Source organism: Oncorhynchus keta, chromosome 14 (genome assembly GCF_023373465.1).
Source record: "Oncorhynchus keta strain PuntledgeMale-10-30-2019 chromosome 14, Oket_V2, whole genome shotgun sequence".
NCBI classification, from domain to species: domain Eukaryota; kingdom Metazoa; phylum Chordata; class Actinopteri; order Salmoniformes; family Salmonidae; genus Oncorhynchus; species Oncorhynchus keta.
In genome coordinates, this window is record NC_068434.1 from 45,494,997 (window position 1) to 45,514,227 (window position 19,231).

The following is a 19,231-nucleotide window of genomic DNA, read 5'->3' on the forward strand; positions in this document are numbered from 1 at the left end:
TGGATTGGCCATCACAAAGCCCTGACTTCAATCCTGTAGAACATTTGTGGGCAGAACTGAAAAAGTGTGTGCGAGCAAGGAGGCCTACAAACCTGACTCAGTTACACCAGCTCTGTCAGGAGGAATGGGCCAAAATTCACCAAACTTATTGTGGGAAGCTGGTGGAAGGCTACCCGAAACGTTTGACCAAAGTTAAACAATTTAAAGGCAATGCTACCAAATACTAATTGAGTGTATGTAAACCTCTGACTGACTGGGAATGTGATGAAAGAAATAAAAGCTGAAATAAATCATTCCCTCTACTATGTGGTGATCCTAACTGACCTAAGAAAGGGAATTTTTACTAGGATTAAATGTCAGCAATTTTGAAAAACTAGAGTTTAAATGTATTTGGCTAAGGTGTATGTAAACATCAACTTCAACTGTATAATTTCTTATTTCATTAACACTATGTGGTCACATGCTTTTCACCACATGAGTAGTAAATGTCTGATTTTTACCTAAAACTTCAACTCTGTTTTGTCAACTCTGTCAGAGGCCCAACGGCAACTTTATCGGTGTGATATTATGTGAGTTTATTTGTACAAGGGATGCTTAAACAATGAGAAAATGTTGGATTTATCTCAAACATGCTTTTAATGGTGAGGAAGTTACATAAGTGTCCGTAACAGGGTTGACAGACATTGTAGTACAAATGCAAATAAACGGCTCTTAGTTCATAGGATGTTTTATGCCTGAGATGGGAAACAGTGTTTTTATGTAGACTAAACCATCTTTGATGGACTAGACTATCTCTGATGGTTGTACAGTTATCTCAAATAAAACTGTGAAGGACCTTACTCTGCGTTACTCTAGACCCTGATCTCTCTTTTGACCAACATATTAAGAATATTTCAAGGACAGCTTATTTCCATCTTCGTAACAGTGTAAAAATAAGTTACTTTTTGTCCAAAAAGAACAATCTGGCCTTAAATGGTAATGTACTCTTATCTCCACCTGGCACAGCCAGAAGAGGACTGGCCATCCATCAGAGCCTGGTTCCTCTCTAGGTTTCTTCCTAGGTTCCTGCCTTTCTACCGAGTTTGTCCGAGCCATCGTGCTTCTAGATCTGTATTGCTTGCTGTTTGGGGTTTCTGTATAACACTTTGTGACATCTGCTGATGTAAAAAGGGCTTTATAAATCAATTTGATTGATTGATTGATCTTCCATGCAATTGAATGTTGAAAGGAGATATATTTTAAAGTTAATTTCTTAAAAGTTTGCATGTCCAAAAGGCACCCATTTCATGGAACGACCCATCTACACTGTACCATCCTTCTATAGAATTATAAAGTATCTGTCACAGCTGTGCTATACACAACCTTGACAAAAACAGTTGAATACAAAATGACTTCAATGCCATCACTGAATGGATGGATGCCCTTGAGTTCACTGTCAGCATGGTAAATGACAAGTTCTAAAGCCATCCGTTCAGAGCAGATGTGTCCACCTTTTGCATCTCATTTCTGAAAGGCTACAAATGCAGGCCAAACTTTATCTCGTTATAGTGGGGAGTAGCTTCATCACCTGACTTTAGGGTTTTAAAGGCACTATGCCGAAAGTAAAGGAACCCTACAACACATGCAAAACCACATAGATGTGCTTATGTCAAAAGTATATATGGACTGCATTACTGTATGAAAAGTCATCCATTCGTATCACAGACAACATTTTGACAGGACAGTTCATGATTATTTGAAAAACAGAACTAAAACGATGCAAAACGTGCAAAAACCTGTCAAGAAAACGCTGATTTACAGCAAATACACTTTTTACAGAACATATCAAGCTTTAACAATCACACAAAAAAATGACCCTACATAATAGATAGCACAATGATGTGGTAGCAACATGCACAAACTTACCATAAAAATTGGCCTGATCAACTTTAACAAGTGAGAATAGGAAAAAAAAAAAAAAAAAAGTCAGCCCAGAAAAGGAAAAAAGCCAATAGAGTCAGAAAGGAACACATGCGTGCCATGTAAGAGAGCACAACCACACAACAACCACCAAACAATCACCACCATGTCTATTCCAGCATACGGGTCATTCCACCAATTTGAAGCCTTTTGAGAAGTGTAATGTTTGATTTCACACAATTTTAACATTCTGTCATAAAGAGCACATGTTCAACTTCATAAAAACATTTTTTTTCCATCTCAAGAGGTTGAATAAATCAATTTAAAAAAATACTATAGTAAGTGTCTATTAAGTTCCAAATAAGGTAACAAGGTTGAACGTAACAGGGTTGATGATTTCTCCTTAAATCCTCCATAAATCCCCTTGTGATGGGGGAATGGAAGCTTGTTGTGTGCAACAAAGAGTGGCAAGCTTCACAATAAAAAATGTAAAAATTGGTATAACATTTCTAGCCTGTCTAGCCTGTTGACCTTAAAATGAGGGACGGACATAAATAAATCACTAATCATGAAATAAATAATAATCTTCAGAAATTAACTTGTCAAAGCAACAAAATAACTAGGGCTTTACAATGATGGTGACACTTCGATCAATTTTGAGATTAAGTGGGTTACAATCTTCCTGGAAGTGATACAGGGTTGATGGAAGGACATGTCAAAATGCTGAATATTGGCACCTTAGCAAGCCTTTATTCATATAAAAACCTTGGATTAAATTTACTTTGTGCATCTTATCTTTTGTGTCCAACAATCCTTGGTTCCTGTCTGTGTCTGGTCAAGAGAGGAGGGGGAGGGCCCCTCTGAAGGAACATCTGGCAGAACGGCCAGAATACATGTGACCAGTTTCTGGAAACTAGACGAATATGACAAGTAACCACTACACAGAAGAGCCGTTAGAGCGTAATAAAAAAAAAATTCTAAATACGTTTTTTTTTTGCCAGAAATGCCTTCTCGACCATGTGAACATTCATGTGCCTTAATAACAAACTTGTATGCCATCTGTGAATACGAATACATTTCATATTTTTCGTATGTTAAATTACGAGCCTTGTTGGTTAAGCCACAGAAAAAGAGGGGAAACCTTCCCACTAGTCATGATTGGCTGAGATAATGAATAGGCTGGACATGCCAAGAGAGGACTTTGGATTGGTCTGCCATATGGAAGGCATCTGTCTATTTGAGCTCGTCAGTCTGTGTTGGTAATCCTGTCAAACGCGGCTTTAATTTTTTTAAATTGTGTAGTGGAGCTGCATAAGTTTTGAAATCAGTGGAATTAGAGTATGATAACTAAAGAGATGGTGAAAACACCCGTCTCCGGATTACATCTTCAAACTAAGGGCAACCCGTGGTATGGCATTCCTGACAGGAAGATGCATCCATGATGCATGTTGATGTATGCTGGTAAGATAGCTAGCTACATATTCATATATTACACATTTCTAATTTTGACAGAAAGTGGTTTCATTTCAAGCTAAATTGTACTGTTAGCTAGCCAGCTAACACTAGCTGGCTGGCTCCCTAGTTGACGCTATTATTTGTTTCCCAGAGCTGTTTGCTTTTCTAGTTAGAGCCTAATGTTAGCTAGCTAACATTGGACCTGGTTGGTTAGCTCACAGCACTGTGGCATTGTTGCCATTTTGTTCATTGTTGTTTAACTAGCTAACATTAGCTGGCTAGCTCGTTAGCTAACATTATGTGGTGTGTGTGGTCTTAAACATTGTTTACCTAGTTAGGTTCATTGTTTACCTAGCTAGCTAGCTATACGTCTTAACTTCTTCGAGATAGGGGGCGCTCTTTTAATTTTTGGATAAAAAATGTTCCCGTTTTAAATTTTGTCACGAAAAGATGCTCGACTATGCATGTAATTGACAGCTTTGGAAAGATAAACTCTGACGTTTCCAAAACTGCAAAGATATTATCTGTGAGTGCCCCAGAACTAATGCTACAGGCGAAACCAAGATGAAGTGTGAGCCTGCCCCTTTCTGTCGTTTCTCCAAGGTGTCTGCAGCATTGTGACGTATTTGTAGGCATATCATTGGAAGATAGACCATAAGAGACTACATTTACCAGGTGTCCGCCCGGTGTCCTGTGTCGAAATTATTGCGTAATCTCTAGGTCCATGCGCGTTCCATTTCTTCAGAAGACAAAGGCAACTGCCACGAAGGATTTTTCATCGATTGATATGTGAAAAACACCTTGAGGATTGATTCTAAACATCGTTTGCCATGTTTCTGTCGATATTATGGAGTTAATTTTGAAAAAAGGTTCGCGTTTTAATGACTTAATTTTCTTTTTTTTCTTTTTTCTTTTTTGCAATGGAAGAATGTGCAAAGTAGAAATAAAAATAATGGGGTGCAAAGGAGCAAAATAAATAAATTAAATACAGTAGGGAAAGAGGTAGTTGTTTGGGCTAAATTATAGGTGGGCTATGTACAGGTGCAGTAATCTGTAAGATGCTCTGACAGTTGGTGCTTAAAGCTAGTGAGGGAGATAAGTGTTTCCAGTTTCAGAGATTTCTGTAGTTCGTTCCAGTCATTGGCAGCAGAGAACTGGAAGGAGAGGCGGCCAAAGAAAGAATTGGTTTTGGGGGTGACTAGAGAGATATACCTGCTGGAGCGTGTGCTACAGGTGGGAGATGCTATGGTGACCAGTGAGCTGAGATAAGGGGGGACTTTACCTAGCAGGGTCTTGTAGATGACATGGAGCCAGTGGGTTTGGCGACGAGTATGAAGCGAGGGCCAGCCAACGAGAGCGTACAGGTCGCAATGGTGGGTAGTATATGGGGCTTTGGTGACAAAACGGATTGCACTGTGATAGACTGCATCCAATTTGTTGAGTAGGGTATTGGAGGCTATTTTGTAAATGACATCGCCAAAGTCGAGGATTGGTAGGATGGTCAGTTTTACAAGGGTATGTTTGGCAGCATGAGTGAAGGATGCTTTGTTGCGAAATAGGAAGCCAATTCTAGATTTAACTTTGGATTGGAGATGTTTGATATGGGTCTGGAAGGAGAGTTTACAGTCTAACCAGACACCTAAGTATTTGTAGTTGTCCACGTATTCTAAGTCAGAGCCGTCCAGAGTAGTGATGTTGGACAGGCGGGTAGGTGCAGGTAGCGATCGGTTGAAGAGCATGCATTTAGTTTTACTTGTATTTAAGAGCAATTGGAGGCCACAGAAGGAGAGTTGTATGGCATTGAAGCTTGCCTGGAGGGTTGTTAACACAGTGTTCAAAGAAGGGCCGGAAGTATACAGAATGGTGTCGTCTGCGTAGAGGTGGATCAGGGACTCACCAGCAGCAAGAGCGACCTCATTGATGTATACAGAGAAGAGAGTCGGTCCAAGAATTGAACCCTGTGGCACCTCCATAGAGACTGCCAGAGGTCCGGAGAGCAGACCCTCCGATTTGACACACTGAACTCTATCAGAGAAGTAGTTGGTGAACCAGGCGAGGCAATCATTTGAGAAACCAAGGCTGTCGAGTCTGCCGATGAGGATGTGGTGGTTGACAGAGTCGAAAGCCTTGGCCAGATCAATGAATACGGCTGCACAGTAATGTTTCTTATCGATGGCGGTTAAGATATCGTTTAGGACCTTGAGCGTGGCTGAGGTGCACCCATGACCAGCTCTGAAACCAGATTGCATAGCAGAGAAGGTATGGTGAGATTCGAAATGGTCGGTAATCTGTTTGTTGACTTGGCTTTCGAAGACCTTAGAAAGGCATGGTAGGATAGATATAGGTCTGTAACAGTTTGGGTCAAGAGTGTCCCCCCCTTTGAAGAGGGGGATGACCGCAGCTGCTTTCCAATCTTTGGGAATCTCAGACGACACGAAAGAAAGGTTGAACAGGCTAGTAATAGGGGTGGCAACAATTTCGGCAGATCATTTTAGAAAGAAAGGGTCCAGATTGTCTAGCCCGGCTGATTTGTAGGGGTCCAGATTTTGCAACTCTTTCAGAACATCAGCTGAATGGATTTGGGAGAAGGAGAAATGGGGAAGGCTTGGGCGAGTTGCTGTTGGGGGTGCAGTGCTGTTGACCGGGGTAGGAGTAGCCAGGTGGAAAGCATGGCCAGCCGTAGAAAAATGCTTATTGAAATTCTCAATTATGGTGGATTTATCAGTGGTGACAGTGTTTCCTATCTTCAGTGCAGTGGGCAGCTGGGAGGAGGTGTTCTTATTCTCCATGGACTTTACAATGTCCCAGAACTTTTTGAGTTAGTGTTGCAGGAAGCAAATTTCTGCTTGAAAAAGCTAGCCTTGGCTTTTCTAACTGCCTGTGTATAACGGTTTCCCTGAACAGCTGCATATCACAGGGGCTGTTCGATGCTAATGCAGAACGCCATAGGATGTTTTTGTGTTGGTTAAGGGCAGTCAGGTCTGGGGAGAACCAAGGGCTATATCTGTTCCTGGTTCTAAATTTCTTGAAAGGGGCATGTTTATTTAAGATGGTTAGGAAGGCATTTTCAAAAAATATCCAGGCATCCTCTACTGACGGGATGAGATCAATATCCTTCCAGGATACCCCGGCCAGGTCGATTAGAAAGGCCTGCTTGCTGAAGTGTTTCAGGGAGCGTTTTACAGTGATGAGTGGAGGTCGTTTGACCGCTGACCCATTTCTTACCCAAACGTGATGAAGAAAACGGAGCGCTTTGTCAACACAAATAATCTTTTTGTAAAAACTGAACATTTGCTATCTAACTGATAGTCTCCTCATTGAAAACATCTGAAGTTCTTCAAAGGTAAATGATTTTATTTGAATGCTTTTCTGGTTTTTGTGAAAATGTTGCCTGCTGAATGCTAACGCTAAATGCTATGCTAAATGCTATGCTAGCTATCAATACTGTTACACAAATGCTTGTTTTGCTATGGTTGAGAAGCATATTTTGAAAATCTGAGATGACAGTGTTGTTAACAAAAGGCTAAGCTTGAGAGCAAATAGATTTATTTCATTTCATTTACGCGATTTTCATGAATAGTTAACGTTGCGTTATGCTAATGAGCTTGCGGATAGATTTACACAATCCTGGATACAGGTTTTTTTCGTAGCTAAACGTGACGCAGAAAACGGAGCGATTTGTCCTAAACAAATAATCTTTCAGGAAAAACGGAACATTTTCTATCTAACTGAGAGTCTCCTCATTGAAAACATCCGAAGTTCTTCAAAGGTAAATGATTTTATTTGAATGCTTTTCTGGTTTTTGTGAAAATGTTGCCTGCTGAATGCTAACGCTAAATGCTACGCTAGCTATCAATAGCTATCAATACTGTTACACAAATGCTTGTTTTGCTATGGTTGAGAAGCATATTTTTGAAAATCTGAGATGACAGTGTTGTTAACAAAAGGCTAAGCTTGAGAGCTAGCATATTGATTTAATTTCATTTGCGATTTTCATGAATAGTTAACGTTGTGTTATGCTAATGAGCTTGCAGATAGATTTACACAATCCTGGATACAGGTTTTTTTCGTAGCTAAACGTGACGCAGAAAACGGAGCGATTTGTCCTAAACAAATCATCTTTCAGGAAAAACTGAACATTTCCTATCTAACTGAGAGTCTCCTCATTGAAAACATCTGAAGTTATTCAAAGGTAAATGATTTTATTTGAATGCTTTTCTGGTTTTTGTGAAAATGTTGCCTGCTGAATGCTAACGCTAAATGCTATGCTAAATGCTACGCTAGCTATCAATACTGTTACACAAATGCTTGTTTTGCTATGGTTGAGAAGCATATTTTGAAAATCTGAGATGACAGTGTTGTTAACAAAAGGCTAAGCTTGAGAGCTAGCATATTGATTTCATTTCATTTGCGATTTTCATGAATAGTTAACGTTGCGTTATGGTAATGGGCTTGAGGCTGTAGTCACAATCCCGGATCCGGGATGGCTCGACGCAAGAAGTTAAGCTAAAGTGTACTGTTAGCTAGCTAGCTAATGTTAGCTGGCTGGCTCCCTAGCGGACGTTACTATTCATTCCCCAGAGCTGTTTGCTTTCCAGTTAGAGTCTAATGTTAGGCATTGTTGGCACTTTGTTCATTGTTGTTTAACTAGCTAACGTTAGCTGGCTGGGTCGTTAGCTAACGTTACATGACGTGTGTAAAATACCCGTTGAATATGGCCGGTGTCAGTAAACATCTGCAAAAAAGCGTAATGAAATTGATGCCAACAGAGCTGGTTAGGCTGTTTTCATGTTATCCAGAGGTAAACAAATCATCGGCCAGAGCATCACGTGTGCACTCCGAGATGGGTGGGGATAAAGCTAAGAGGGTGTGAATGATGCTGAATGGGTGTAGGTAGACAAAGAGGAGCTCTTCACTAGATACCAAAACATTCAAAGGCGATTTTCTCAAAAGTGAGTTTACAAGTTCATCAACTTTCAAAGAATTACTTTCCCATTGATCCTCAAATGCAGTGTATGATATACCATTTTGTAGCTCTGAGTCTCTACTTTTATCAAATGTCAAAAACACCATTTCACATTTTACTATATAAGACCGAATCCAGGTGGTGAGTCACATATGTTCTTTAAGTTAAGTTAGACGGAGCCAGTCACATGTGTAAACAGATCAAATTAATCATGTAGGTGTCACGCCCTGATCTGTTTCACATGTTTTTGTGCTCGTCTCCACCCCCTCCAGGTATCGCCCATCTTCCCCATTATCCTCTGTGTATTTATACCTGTGTTCTCTGTTTGTCTGTTGCAAGTTCGTCTAGCTTACCAGCGTTTGTCCTGTCAGCTCCTGTTTTTTCCCAGCCTCTCTTTTTCCTCGCCTTCCTGGTTTTGACCCTCACCTGTCCCGTCTCTGTACCCACCTGCCTGACCACTCTGCCTGCCCCTGACCCTGCCTGCCGACCTGTACCCTTGCCCCAACTCTGGATTATTGACCCCTGCCTACCTTGACCTGTCTCTTGCCTGCCCCATGGACTATTAAACCATTGTTTATTCTACATGTCTGCATCTGGGTCTTACCTTGATTCCTGATAATAGGTTTAGATAGCAGTATATAAGGCTTTATGTAAGGAATGCCCTTTAGAGCTCACTTCAGACTGGTACTTATGCATCTAAGTTTAATATATAAAAATATAAATAATAATAAATAAAGTTTGACAGTGACCTCTTCAGCTCGCTGACAATAAAGAGTGATTAATTTAATACTGTCTTTGAGTGTCATATATAAGAATTTCCATAACATGGTCTATATTAAAGGGCACTTCATTTAATATGATAGGCTTTAAAAATACATATATTGGTGCACAACATCTACTTCAAATATCAAATGGACGCAAAAGGCACTCATTTCGTGGAATGACCCATACAGCAGGTGCACTGTGAAATCTTTGACCCGGCAAAAGATGTAGCTAAACTCATACACAGCAGTAAAGAGTGAAGAAATAAAAACAAAACTCAGTCATCCCTCTCCTTCACCCTCGCCATATCTTCCCCAATCTCTTCTTCCTTCCTCCAATAATAGAACCCCCCATTCCCCTCTACATGAGACTTTCTATCACCCCCACTTCCTCCCCACGAACCCCTTTATCAGACTCACCCATCCCTCTTCTCTAACCAACATAGAAGATATCGACCCTGCTCTCTCACTCTCCCCCTGTTTCTCACCCATGCTGGCGATGATGCTGTGTACAGGCAGCCTGGAGGGGGCGTCATACAGCCCGGTCACCGGCAGGCCCTTCTTGTCTTTCTCCTCCTGTTTGAAGATGAACGAGGAGTTCTCTTCCTTGGTGATGTTGATGTAGTAGCAGGTGTCTGGGGCGGACATGATGTGGCGAGGACCTGGGTTCAGCAGGATGCTCTTGTTGTCTTCCCTCTTCACCCCGATCAGACACACACCATACCTGTGGTGAGATGTACTAAATACTTTATTATCTGTTTGGTTAGAACAGAAATGATCCTTCTGGCTTTTTTCCAACACCCCCAGAGAAATGAAGAGTAGGCTCAGTCATCTGATATGTTGCAGTTTGATCCAGTGGTGTACAACTCTGGACCTCGAGGGCGCCTGCAGGCTATATCCTGGTTTGTCTTTCATACAGAGACTGATACATTCCTGGGTTACCAGGATAATCAGTAAGCCTGTCTACTCACTTTTTGTGTGCGTGGAAGGAGGCGTAGGTGAAACTCTTCCCGTCGTACTCCCCGAAGAACTTGCTGTCGCACAGGCGGATGTGGTAGACCTCGTTCCCAGAGCAACGTCCATACGTCCTCTGCCACTGCTCTGGCGACAGCTGGCCCTCCCTGTAGTCAAGGACAGAAGTAGTCGAGGAAACTCATTGTGGCCTTATGTCCCAACGGGGACAAAGATGATTGAGCAATTAATTGACTCTCTCTGTAATAGCAAGCAGTGCCTGAGAAGAGAGACTCAGTGGTCTTATACCTGACAACACATTGACCTGAGATGCTAAGACAATGTTAGACAGTGATGAACTACTAGCTATTATGAAGATAATCTGATACACTTTTCACAGTACAGTCTCCGCCTGAACCGTAATGTGCTGGCTCAGATATTTTATTTTCACAATGTCCTTTCCAGCACAGTTCCAGCAACTATGGTGTATGGATGTGTAAATTGGCCAACACAGTACAGCTCAGAACGGCATTGTTCGCCTCAGTAGTGTGAAAAATATATGGTTCTTCTTCTTAATGTATGAAAAACGGCAGACTGAACGCTTTCAGACTGAATGCTTTTAGGGGTATTGATATACACTCTGGTTTGGCTCAGTTACCTCCACTCCCATGGCTTGATTTGCAACCCAGCACTTTCCCTTGAATAATTGCGCCATCTGGCCAAACAAATAGTTTCTGACCTTTTATGAGCTTGTACTCATCCATACCCTCCTTCTATTGTTCTTCTCTCTCTCTCTCTCTCGCTCGCTTCTCTCTCCCTTTCACATTTTCACTTTTAATCAATCTGATGACTTCAGAGAAACGTTTCCATCAAAACCTGTCACATAAAAATAAAATAGCCTATCCAAGTTTCCAATAAAGAGGATTATAATAGCTTTCCTGCTAAGTTCAACTGTGGCTATTATGACGGTGTTGAAGTTATCACCTCGGCTTGGTGTAGATGGAAGCACACTGAGAATTATGAGTGTGGAAGCACAAGGTAAACTCTATGGCAGTGCGGTAGCTTTCAGGAAGGAGACCATAATAGGGTAAGGCCTTTGGACAGTGCCACATTTGTTTGTTGTTGTTGTGGCTTCCTGGCACTTGTTTAGAAAGAAGGAAACCTCAATGTATAGGTTACAGTTTCACACTTCAAAACCTGCACGTATAAAATAATGGATTTGATTTGTATAGCACTTTCTCACAACCCCAAAGTCTGAGGTGTGTGGTTTCAATATTTATGCTTATTTGCAGTTTTCAGTAGGAGGGTGAGTAGTATCATTAATGTTTTAATGGGAAGATAATGGGGTGTACTCACTGTCCTCTGGAGGTGTGCACCAGGAGTGTGACCAGTGTGGATGTGGCTGGACATACACAGTTCAGAGCCAGCATGGCATACTTGAATTCCTCCTCACAGACCACATGATCTAACAAATGAACCAGAATACTCTAAGTCAAGGCTTGCAAATGAAGGAGACAGAAATTGAGAGAAAGAGTTGTGGGGAGGGAAGGAGCGACCAAGTTAGAGATTAAGTGAAGCATGTGGGGATTTGGAGAATGGAGTGGAGAGAGAATGTAAGAGAAAGAGACAAAGGGAGACAGGGCGACAGCATAAAAGAGACAGGGGAGACAGAATGAAAGAGACGGGGACAAAATGAAAGAGCGCTATTTGAGGTAAGCTCACCAGCAAACTTTACATGGAATTTGTTCTCTGGTTTGAGGATCTGGACGTACAGGGGGCAGTTTGGGGCAAAGTCCTTCACAGCCCAGGCTCTCAGTATGGTCTGGTGATCCTGCAGGAGAAAACAAAATCCTTTACCATCTGACACTTCTGCCATTTCCACCTTCAATATTGTCATCATCCCTCAACCGTAAATGTAATCCAGATTTTATGAGCCCTGAGAATTGGAGAGCTAGGCTGTAATGTGTGACCAATATGGGTATATAAATCCAATACATATTTTTCATTTTCTTCCCATTTCTGTCCATATTGAAATAATCAGCTGATTGGAAAAGTAAAAGAGTACTTGAGCCACAGATCCAATCAGCACGATCTAACTGAGAGGGAGTTGGAGTGGAAATATTCAGTTCATTGCCATCGTAACTCTATTCATATTTGGACATGTGTTGAGTTATGACTGCATTGAGCTGAATATGAAGTCATGAATCTGATAATGAACTTACAGCAGCAGTGCGGTCCACCTCGTTCCTACTGCTTAGGATAAAACAGGCTTCTGCATCATCCATCCTGTAGGAAACACACTGTATTAACAGAAACACACACACACACACACACACACACACACACACACACACACACACACACACACACACACACACACACACACACACACACACACACACACACACACACACACACACACACACACACACACACACACACACACACACACACACACACCAAGCCAAGCCAAGCCAAGCCAAGCCAAGCCAAGCCAAGCCAAGCCAAGCCAAGCCAAGCCAAGCCAAGCCAAGGAAGCTTCAGACAGGTAATATTAGCGAGAACTACCTGTGAGAAAAGCTAATAGGCTAACAGCACCATGTTGTTGTAATGGGAACTGTACCATTACTGTATTTCTCTATCATCCTGAGTCATTTCATGTGTGAAAAGGGCAGAGCAGAGGGATGAGCTGCTGGAATTATGACTCAGTTTTCACTGAATGGCCAGGCAGCGCTGCAGTTGATAGAGGGTAAATTTCACTCCATCCCAGTTTTCCCTCAAGGGGACCAGCAGTATTACCACAACTCAAACCACCATTCCATAACATCCACTTTATGGCCACAATAAAAACTGGAGCGATACATTAGAACAGCTGCATATATCAAAGGATGCCTGTATTGTGTGATTGACAGGTCAGCCCGTGCCACTGCCAACACGTTATGGTGTGATATACCCAGGCAAAAATGTGTGCTGATGCTTATGAACTTGGCTGTTATGATGAGGATGAGCAGTAGTGAGAAATCCCATTACACTGACATACTGTACTAGGAGAAGACAGCCAACTAAATGAATACCGTCGGCTGCCATTTTCCTGACTTCACTGTTCTCATATCTGCCAGCACCACGGTACACAGACTCACTCACAGACGCTTGACTAATATCTGAGATCAGAAAGCCTATCAGCCAGTAAGTATGAGGACTCAATAACAGGTTCATGAGAGGTTGGTCCTTATCTGAGGTAACCACAGCCGACCTCTGGGACCTCAACTGATGGTGTCATTAACTTTTCTGATCCCCCTTGCTTCCCCTTATCACTGCAAATAGAAATGCTATAGTATGGAGCTGACCGAGAGACGCGACAGTTGTACCTATAACGCACCACAGCATTGGGCCCTGTTCAACGCTGCCCTTCTCTCCCATTGAGACTCTTTACTCCCCGTGGGTTGTGGGTCACTCACTTGGCCCTCATGAGGTCTGTGTCTTTGAGTGCTGAGCCCTGGAGATAGATGACCCTCTGGGACCACAGAGGGATCTGGAGGATACGACGCACCTGGATGTCCATCTCTGTAGGACACAGGATCACCACATAGTAGTCCTGCAGGAGAGCAGGGTAGATACCTGTCAGACACCTTACATCTAGACTGAATGTTTGCATTTTCACATATGATATTTTGCAAGCTAATTGCACATGTTGTTAGGCACGATTTGATTGTCTTAATGACAGGGGTGACAAAAATAAAAGGGAACTATTGAGCGCTGTCCTTTAGCTCGGTCTTTGGAGTACACACCAAATAACATGGCCTTCCTCTATTCCCGTAGACCTACCTGTAATCTCGGATGAGCGTAGAACTCGTTGAGGAAGTCCATGAGCAAGTCTATCTTCAGGGAGCTGACGCACAGGACCGCATGTTTCTCTGTCTGGGCCCGGTGTCTGCTGTAGTTCCCTCCTGACTTCTGACGCTCCATCCACAGATAGGCCAACTCCTCAAACTGACACACACACACGGGGTTACAAAACCTGCTGTACGCTACTGTAAGTAATACACTTATAGCCTAATGATGTCCTTTTGGATGGTGACAGAGTGAGAAGTTAAAATGCTGATGCAGAAGTGAAGTTCATGAAATGGATTTCTATGGATTCTATTCATTAGCTAATGTATACTGTGGGGATTTTGGCAACATATCAAAATACTTTATGAGGAGGGTTGCTGCTCTGTGAAGTCGTTCTTTCGTTTCTTTCCATAACTTTTGAGCGTGCGGTCTCTGATCAACTCTCTCGTTATCGCTCTCAGAACAAGCGTCTTGACCCTAACCAGTCAGGCTTCAAGACGGGTCACTCAACCCAGACTGCTCTCCTCTGTGTCACGGAGGCTGTCCTCACTGCCACAGCTGACTTTCTCTCCTCTGTTCTCATCCTCCTAGATCTATCCACTGCCTTCGACACTGAGCACACACCCCCGAGGGGCTCCAGTGTTGAGGATCAGCGTTGCAGATGTGTTGTTACCTAACCTCACCACCTGGGGGCGGCTCGTCAGGAAGTCCAGGATCCAGTTGCAGAGGGAGGTGGTTAGTCCCAGGGTCCTTAGCTTAGTGATGAGCTTTGAGGGCACTATTGTGTTGAACGCTGAGCTGTAATTAATGAATAGCATTCTCACGTAGGTGTTCCTTTTGTCCAGGTGGGAAAGGGCAGTGTGGAGTGCAATAGAGATTGCATCATCTGTGGATCTGTTGGGGCGGTATGCAAATAGAGGGGGTCAAGGGTTTCTGGGATAATGGTGTTAATGTGAGCCATTACCAGCCTTTCAAAGCACTTCATTGCTACGGACGTGAGTGCTACGGGTCTGTAGTTATTTAGGCAGGTTGCCTTAGTGTTATTGGGCACAGGGGCTATGGTGGTCTGCTTGAAACATGTTGGTACTACAGACTCAATCAGTGACATGTTGAAAATGTCAGTGAAGACACCTGCCAGGTCGTCAGCACATGCCCTGAGTACACGTCCTGGTAATCCATCTGGCCCTGCAGCCCTGTGAATGTTGACCTGTTTAAAGGTCTTACTCATGTCGGCTACGGAGAGCGATATCACACAGCCGCCCGGAACAGCTGATGCTCTCATGCATGCCTCAGGGTTGCTTGCCTTGAAGTGAGAATAGAAGTGATTTAGCTCATCTGGTAAGCTCGTCACTGGGCAGCTCACGTCTGTGCTTTCCTTTGTAGTCTGTAATAGTTTGCAAGCCCTGCCACATAAGACGAGCGTCGGAGCCGGTGTAGTACGATTCAATCTTAGCCCAGTATTGGCTCTTTGCCTGTTTGATAGTTCGTTGGAGGTCATAGCAGGATTTCTTTTAAGCTTCCGGGTTAGAGTCCCACACCTTGAAAGCAGCAGCTCTACCCTTTAGCTCAGTGCGAATGTTGCCTGTAATCCATGGCTTCTGGTTGGGGTATGTACATACAGTCACTGTGGGGATGACATCCTCGATGCACTTATTGACAAAGCCAGTGTCTGATGTGGGGTGCTCCTCAATGCCATCGGAAGAATCCCGGAACATGTTCCAGTCTGTGCTAGCAAAAAAGTCCTGTAGTTTAGCATCTGCTTCATTTGACCACTTTTTTTATAGACTGAGTCACTGGTGCTTCCTGCTTTAATTTTTGCTTGTAAGCAGGTATGAGGAGGATAGAATTGTGGTTAGATTTACCAAATGGAGGGCGAGGGAAAGCTTTGTCTGCGTCTCAGTGTGTGGAGTACAGTTGATCTAGAATTTTTCCCCATCTGGTTGCGCATGTAACATGTTGATAGAAATGAGGTAAAAATGATATAAGTTTCCCTGCATTAAAATCCCCGGCCACTAGGAATACCGCCTCTTGGTGAGCGATTTCTTGTTTGATTATTTACTTACTTATACAGCTGACTGAGTGCAGTCTTAGTGCCAGCATCTGTCTGTGGTGGTAAATAAACAGCCACAAAAAGTATGGATGAAAACTCTCTTGGCAAATAGTGTGGTCTACAGTTTATCATAAGATACTCTAATTCAGGTGAGCAAAATCTAGAGACTTCCTTAGATTTCGTGCACCAGCTGTTGTTTACAAATATGCACAGACCGTGTCTTTCCGGAGTGTGCTGTTCTATCTTGCCAGTGCAGCGTATAACCTGCTAGCTGAATATTCATGTCATCATTCAGCCACGATTCCGTGAAACATAAGATGTTACAGTTTATGAAGTCCCCTTGGTAGGATATCCGTGATCGTACCTCGTCTAATTTATTGTCCAGTGAATGCACGTTGGCAAGTAATATTGACGGTAACGGCAGCTTTCCCACTCTCTGTCTGTGGATCCTTATGGGGTACCCCGCTCCGTGTCCTCTGTACCTGCGTCTCTTTCGCTTGCCAATGACGGAGATGTTGGCCTTGTCGGGTGTTCGAAGTAATTCCTGTGCTTCATGCTTGTTGAATAAAATAATCTTTGTCTAATCCGAGGTGAGTGATCGCTGTCCTGATATCCAGAAGCTCTGTTTTGCCGTAAGATACGGTGGCAGAAACATTATGTACAAAATAAGTTACAAATAACGCAAGAAAAAACACAATAGCAAATTGGTTAGGCGCCTGTAAAACTGCTGCCATTTCTTCCCGCATCTGGGGCCACACAGGCTATTTTACCATTGTATAAGCTCTGTTATATTTAGTCTCATACCTGTAGCGGGAGCACCACAAGGGCCACACAAATGAGGATGACCACCAGCAGCTGAGAAGGCCAGATATGAGGTGTGACGTCACCATAGCCCACCGTAGAGAAGGTGACGATGCAGAAATACAGAGAGTTGAACAGAGTCAGGTTCTTTCCGGCTCTCTCTAGATGCTGGATACCACATGCCCTGGAAGGAGGAGAGGGATTTCACATTTAGGGGGAAATATTTTGCACGAGTTAGTCTTGCGAGCATAGATGCTCAATGCTCAATGTTGTACGTTTCTGAATCTGTATTATGGAGAACCACTATAACTCTGGAACTAGGCTATGCATGAGGAAAAAGCAGTGCGCTTATTTGAATAAGGATAGATTCAATTAAAATATAGACCCGTTGAATTAACAAAGAGAAAGGTGAATTACACTATCATGTAATGATAATAGGGTGATGAGCCAATATGACCTACTCATTTCCGATAATATTTCAACAGAGGCTTTGGCATACATCTACATTGAAGTTCAGCCTGGCAGATTAAGGATCAAAATCCTACTTTCCCCACGATCGATGCACCATAAAACTTCTGCTCTGATCTGTGTAATCAGTGAGAATGACACCATTGATTCCGCTGTCTGTTCTGCCTGACGTCCTCAGTTAGTTCTCTGTATTGGATAATGACATGCCAAGATGACAGAGGTAGGAGGAGAGGAGAAGGTCTCAGGGAGCTTCAGGGATAAGTGGCTAAGATCAGGGGCTGCATTTCATTCCACAAACTTGTTTCCTCCTCTCCGATCTGCTCTTGTTAGTCCCCTTCACAGATCTGGCACAACTGGACAAGAGCAAACTATGTCAGTGGGCATTTACACCCAGTTTGTCCTATTTTAATAGCTTCACCTCGTTTTTTCAATGTTTCTTACACCTAACCAGATTCTATCAGATCTGTGTGTGGGAATGGACAGATGGGAGGGAACATGTCTGTGGAATGAGATGCTGCCCATGGTGCCAGATCCATGGAGTTTCAAGGGAAAGGGGTCTGGGATCAGGTGGCACATACCCAGTGAAGACCAGACAGAGAAGGGTGCAGATAAGTATGAGGACCTGGTTGAACATGGCAGAGTGGGTCCTCTGGATGGCACGATGAAGATCATTCTGAGGAGAAAGAGGGGTAGAGGGAGAGTGGGAAGGAGAAAGACAGTGAGAATATTAAATCGGTTGGTCAGTCAATTGGTCTGCTGGTCAGCCAGTCTGTCTGCCTATCTATCTATGCCAGTGGTATTTAAACATTTTCAGCGGGTATCCCATTTGTTCTGCTAGAATTTCTGGGGATCCCATTTTTTCATTTTATCTGGTTACTTTGATACTGATGCAACCATTCAATAAACACGACCTTTCCTCAGATGTACCAGTGGGCATGCAGTCCATGTCACACCTTGTTAATGTTTCTGCCTGGCTGATTTGCTACCCACCATCTCCCCTCCAATCTCTTCAAGCTACCTACCCGCCACATCCCTTCATTACGTGTTAATGTTTCTGCCTGTCTGACTAGCTACTTCCCTCCAACCTCTCTAGGCTGGATCTGTTCTCTGTTCTCTCTCACAGCACTGATCTCCTTGGCCCAGGACCTAACCATCTGCCCACAGAGAGATGCCGCTGGCGCTGCCTCAAATCTACACTCATTGACGGTTTGCTTTACTCAATACAAATAGGAACTGAGTGTCTTTTGACTCTTTATACCTAGGGAATTTCTACCCACCACTGCTTTGGACTGTCTTCCCACATAATGCAGACAGAGTTTGGCTATTTTACTGGTAGACTACTGTATATAATCTTAGAACGGATTAAAAAAATAAAAACAGAAAAAACACATGTATTGTCATGTGTGCCCCCTCTCCGGCCTCTAGGTCACCAGGCTGCTCGTTAGGGAGCACACCTGTCACCATCGTTACGCGCATAATGACACTCACCTGGACTCCATCACCTCCTTGATTACCTGCCCTTTATATGTCACTCCCTTTCGTTTCTTCCCTAGTCGTCATTGTTGCTGTTTCATGTCAGTGCGCCGTTTGTGTTTCTTGTTTTGTTCATTTATTAATTAAACGCATTCCCTCCCTGAACTTGCTTCCCGACTCTCAGCGTACATCGTTACATGTATTCTCCGCGAGCGAAACTGGTTGAAATGACGTCATTGCAACTAGTTTTGTCCAGTTTTGCCTGCTGCGTTATGGTTATAGCATATACTCACAATCATATTCTCCAGGGCACACTTAGCTAACCAGCAGTTGAGAAACACTGGGATGAAGATGTTTCTCAACGGAGGCCAGAAGATCTGAAAAGACAATTGAATGAGTGAATACTCGAGCCTAGGTCAATATGCACATGTACAGTGTAGGCCTATGCTCCCATCATCAATACTCATAGTCTTGTGTTACAATACTCCTATGTCTCGAGAGCCTGAAATCGACACCATTAACATTGCAAAAAGTCATATGTTTGCTAATGGGACTCGTTTGCTTGTGGAATATAGT

At 43.0% G+C, this 19,231-nt stretch overlaps 1 protein-coding gene across 5 annotated transcripts in view; it reads right to left on the reverse strand.

The window, feature by feature from the left end:
- The window catches only part of kcnt1b (potassium sodium-activated channel subfamily T member 1b), a 105,823-nt gene that overhangs the window by 23,316 nt on the left and 63,276 nt on the right, over window positions 1-19,231 (reverse strand). For 3 of the 5 annotated variants that reach the window (XR_008064105.1, XM_052461822.1, XM_052461824.1), the window contains 11 exons: window positions 18,949-19,032; window positions 17,761-17,855; window positions 16,718-16,898; window positions 13,858-14,022; window positions 13,491-13,627; window positions 12,255-12,318; window positions 11,755-11,863; window positions 11,389-11,497; window positions 10,053-10,202; window positions 9,570-9,805; window positions 1,906-1,926 (listed from right to left, as the gene is read on the reverse strand). Coding sequence is in view for 4 of the 5 variants with exons in the window: in XM_052461822.1 (XP_052317782.1) it covers window positions 1,906-1,926; window positions 9,570-9,805; window positions 10,053-10,202; window positions 11,389-11,497; window positions 11,755-11,863; window positions 12,255-12,318; window positions 13,491-13,627; window positions 13,858-14,022; window positions 16,718-16,898; window positions 17,761-17,855; window positions 18,949-19,032 (1,351 nt within the window). In the remaining variant the exon portion in view is untranslated. The remainder of the gene's footprint in view (window positions 1-1,905; window positions 1,927-9,569; window positions 9,806-10,052; window positions 10,203-11,388; window positions 11,498-11,754; window positions 11,864-12,254; window positions 12,319-13,490; window positions 13,628-13,857; window positions 14,023-16,717; window positions 16,899-17,760; window positions 17,856-18,948; window positions 19,033-19,231) is intronic. The other 2 variants (XM_052461823.1, XM_052461825.1) reach the window with 1 other exon arrangement.